Here is a 3,964-nt window from a genome sequence, read left to right as displayed (position 1 = left end):
GCATAACTACATTATACATTCGCAATGAAATTAAAATCAACAAACAATTTTTACTTCTATTATCTCATGTTTACCCTCCATCTTCATATCTAAAAGAGCGAAATAAACCGTAAATAACAAATAGCAACATGACTTTCAAGACAACACTTAAACATATAACCCAATTAATACTTTACTATCAATAACAAACAATACTTTACTATCAATAACATACAATACATATAAGTATAAATGGGTGTTAATTAAAAAAGTTACAAAAACTTACTCTCAATCCTTTAGGCTGATTGTAATGCATTTGGCTTCATCATCACTTTCCTTTTAATAGTATTCCAAATCTCCACAGTCTAAAATACAACCACTCACATCTAATAAACAAACTTAGACCTTGAAATTAGTATTAAAATGAATTTAATAGAGATCAAACAAATTGATTCAAATCATAAGCCACGAATCAAGAATAAATCACCAACATTATTTTATTGCCTAATCTTGTTACCTATAAATGTATTGAAGAATAACCATACCACTTCAATAACACATGGTCAGATGTAGATTGACGTTCTATCAGTTGCAATCTCATTGTTGCTTTCTTCGAACACGTGATTTAGAACTCTCGATCCACCAAATCCTGTTAACAAACATAAGCCACTTAATCCCACAAAAAAATACATTTTTCATAAAATTAACAAAATTTGAAGCACATACAGAAGCTTGCTATTAAATACATTAAACAAAGAATGCAGAAAGAGTTACATGATTCATTTTCCATTCAAGAGATAAAATACCAAAAGTTGCATCTTCATAATAGTCTTTGATTAGAACACCTGTTGGTAGTATACTCATTAGATAGACTGATAAGACAAATTTATCTAAACTTTTGCATTAAGAATCAAATACACTTTACATTTACCATTTTAAATATGAATGGGACCATCTTACCATCGTTATCGTTATCATTTAAATATAAAATAAATAAATTGCATTGAATTGCTTCATTTTTCACAAATCAATGTATAAGTTGACTAAATCATCCTTTGAGTTGATTCATTTTCCATCAAAACCAAAATGAGAAACACGAAATATAGGGTTATACCTGGAAGAAAGTCAATGCAAGGAACTTGACACTGTGATTCAATTCTTAAGTGCGCAACTATGTGCTCTAAAAACACTTTATATACGAATCTTGGAAAGGTAATACAAATGCATTAAGAAGACCTGCAAGTTGAAAAATTAAAGATACATACCTCAAAATGGGTCAAACTATCACAGTCCACTGTGCGATGCTGCGCTAACCCTGTTTAAGCCATATTTAAGAGTAGCAAGTGATGCAACGTGTATGGTCAGATGGGTGAAGGACAACATATGCTAATATACAAAAATCTTATCATTTAGCTCAGTTCCTTGAACCATTACATTGTTCGACTACCACTTCATAAAAGTATATGTATAATTTTTACAGTTCACCATATTTTTCTCTTTAAACTCATAATGAATATTAAGATTTAATCTTAATAAAATTAGACACATGTGCACTATTGTTGCATGACATAATATAGATTACATTCTAAAACATTATCGGGTATTATGTATTGCTGCAGAATTTTTTTAGAAAAAATAGAAAGACGAAGATATGCTTACTGCTGTTTGTTAAACCAAGTTTAGTAGTTAGCACATAAGTACTTCCGGATTAGCTTTCAATTGCTTTCTAACAAAAATGGAAACGAAGACACCAAGATCAGTGAACTTGACAAATCTATATTTAGATAGAAGTGGTACATGTCTAATTAAACAAATCAGTGCATTACAAATATTTTAGGGACCATTAAGCTACCTGAATGTGTGTACCTTGTAAATTAACTGTGCTTCGGTTACTGCTCACCAAACCTCATTTCCTGCCTATTGCCAACACATAAATATTAAATATAATTAAAATAATTACTTTTTGATTAGATTATTTTACTTGTGTTACAGTTGTATAAAGAGTAATACATTTAATTTGTTTACATATAATTCATAATAGGAATAGGAATAGAGAATGCAGGTAATAGTGTATCTTACTTCTTTGCTCTCCTGTAGATCAAAACTTGCAACCAATAACTATGAAGCCGTTTCAAATTTTAGCCATAATACTTTGATTATTCTTCAGCTTCATGCTTCAAACGACAAATTAAAAGCCTACACCAAATACATAAATGAAGTCTTAGCCAGTTTATCTAACATATTTAACTTAATTTGAAAACTGATAACAACAAAGAAGAAATTGAACGATGAACAACACAATTTCATTCATTCAAGTTGATTACAAATGATTCGATCTACTCGTTATATACTAACTACATCAGATTAACTAGCCAAAACCGTCTTAACAAACTAACAACCTAAAATACATAAAATACCCTACACAAATGAATAATTACAGTTCAGTCCCCTGAACTTCTATTTACACTATTTACACTTTAGTCCCCTGAACTTCTGTTTACATCAATACTCCCCTTCAAGTTGTGAGTTTTGGGCAACGAAACTCCCAACTTGGACAAGAGATTATTATGTTGTTCTGAAGGAATAACCTTGGTAAATACATCAGCTAATTGTGACTTTGTGTGAACATATTGAGTCTTTATCAAACTAGACTTCACTTGATCTCTTACATAATGGCAATCCACCTCAATGTACTTAGTCCTAGCATGGAAAACTGGATTTAGAGCTATGTGAATAGCAGCCTGGTTGTCACAAAACAATTCAACAGGACCTAAATCATTCAGACCTAAATCCTTGAGCAAAGTTACTAACCAAGTGATTTCACAACATGTTAATGCCATTGCCCTATATTCAGCCTCTGTAGATGAACGATAAACCACATTTTGCTTCTTTGACTTCCATGACAATGGTGAATCACCTAGTAAAATACAAAAATCAGTGGTAGACCTCCTAGTCATTGGACAACTTGCCCAATCTGAATCACAGTAAGCTTTCAACTGAACAGCAGATCTATTAGCAAGGATAATACCTTGATTTGGAGCTAATAACAAATATCTCAACAGATGTTTCACAGCTTGCATATGAACAGAAGTAGGATTTTGCATAAACTGGCTTAACAATTGCACAGTGTAGCATATATCACGACGGGTAATTGTTAAGTAAATGAGTTTACCTATTAATCTTCTGTACACCTCTGGATCAGCCAATGGTGAACCAACATCTGCAGTGAGTTTGATGTTTTGATCCATAGGCAATTTGTAAGGTTTCAGATTTTGAACCCTAGCTTCTTTTAACAAGTCCAAAGTATACTTCCTTTGAGAAATAAAGATCCCATGTTCAGATTTAGATACTTCTAAACCCAATAAGTAACTTAAAGCTCCCAGATCTTTCATATGAAAAGTTGATTTTAATTGTTCTTTCAACTGAACAATATGATCATGACTATTGCCAGTAATTAACAAATCATCCACATATACCAAGATTGCTGTGAATTGTTCTTTGTCCCTTTTTGTAAACAATGAATAATCTGCCTTAGATTGTTGATATCTAAAAGAGATCAAAGCACTTGCCAATTTAGCAAACCATTACCTTGGTGCTTGTTTGAGCCCATACAATGATTCTATGAGTTTGCAAACTTTATTATCATTAGGCATTGTATCCTGTACATGATCCCCTTTACCTACATATCCCATAGACATCTTCATATAAACTTCTTCCATTAAATCTCCATGTAAGAATGCATTAGACACATCTATTTGACACAACTCCCAATCATACATAGCAGCAACTAGCTAAAAGAGACCTTACAGTAACCATCTTTGCAACAAGAGCAAATGTTTCAGTATAATCAACACCCTTTCTTTGCCTGTTACCATCTACTACCAATCTAGCCTTTTTTCTATCAACTGTACCATCAGCTTTTAACTTGGTTTTGTATATCCAATGACAACTTATTACTTTCTTACCATGTGGTAATTCAATAATT

The 3,964-nt window shown here is 32.0% G+C and overlaps 1 protein-coding gene across 1 annotated transcript; it reads right to left on the bottom strand.

Annotated features, from left to right (window-relative positions):
- Positions 1-2,456: 2,456 nt before the first annotated feature.
- On the bottom strand, positions 2,457-3,698 carry LOC139870607 (uncharacterized mitochondrial protein AtMg00810-like). The gene is made up of 2 exons (XM_071858388.1): positions 3,568-3,698; positions 2,457-3,525 (listed from the first exon to the last, which is right to left on the bottom strand). Exons 1-2 carry the CDS (start codon positions 3,696-3,698, stop codon positions 2,457-2,459), a joined length of 1,200 nt encoding a protein of 399 aa, XP_071714489.1.
- Positions 3,699-3,964: the final 266 nt, after the last annotated feature.

The sequence above is a fragment of the Rutidosis leptorrhynchoides genome, chromosome 10 (genome assembly GCF_046630445.1).
Source record: "Rutidosis leptorrhynchoides isolate AG116_Rl617_1_P2 chromosome 10, CSIRO_AGI_Rlap_v1, whole genome shotgun sequence".
In the NCBI taxonomy this organism is placed as follows: Eukaryota; Viridiplantae; Streptophyta; class Magnoliopsida; order Asterales; family Asteraceae; genus Rutidosis; species Rutidosis leptorrhynchoides.
This window is presented reverse-complemented; position numbering and strand designations above follow the sequence as displayed.

What these genes read in the sequence shown, in the direction of transcription:
- LOC139870607 (XM_071858388.1), bottom strand. Translation starts at nt 3,698, where the DNA reads ATGGAAGAAGTTTATATGAAGATGTCTATGGGATATGTAGGTAAAGGG. An exon ending in GGGCTCAAACAAGCACCAAG is followed by an intron (nt 3,526 to 3,567) that starts GTAATGGTTTGC and finishes GATCTCTTTTAG; the next exon opens with ATATCAACAATCTAAGGCAG.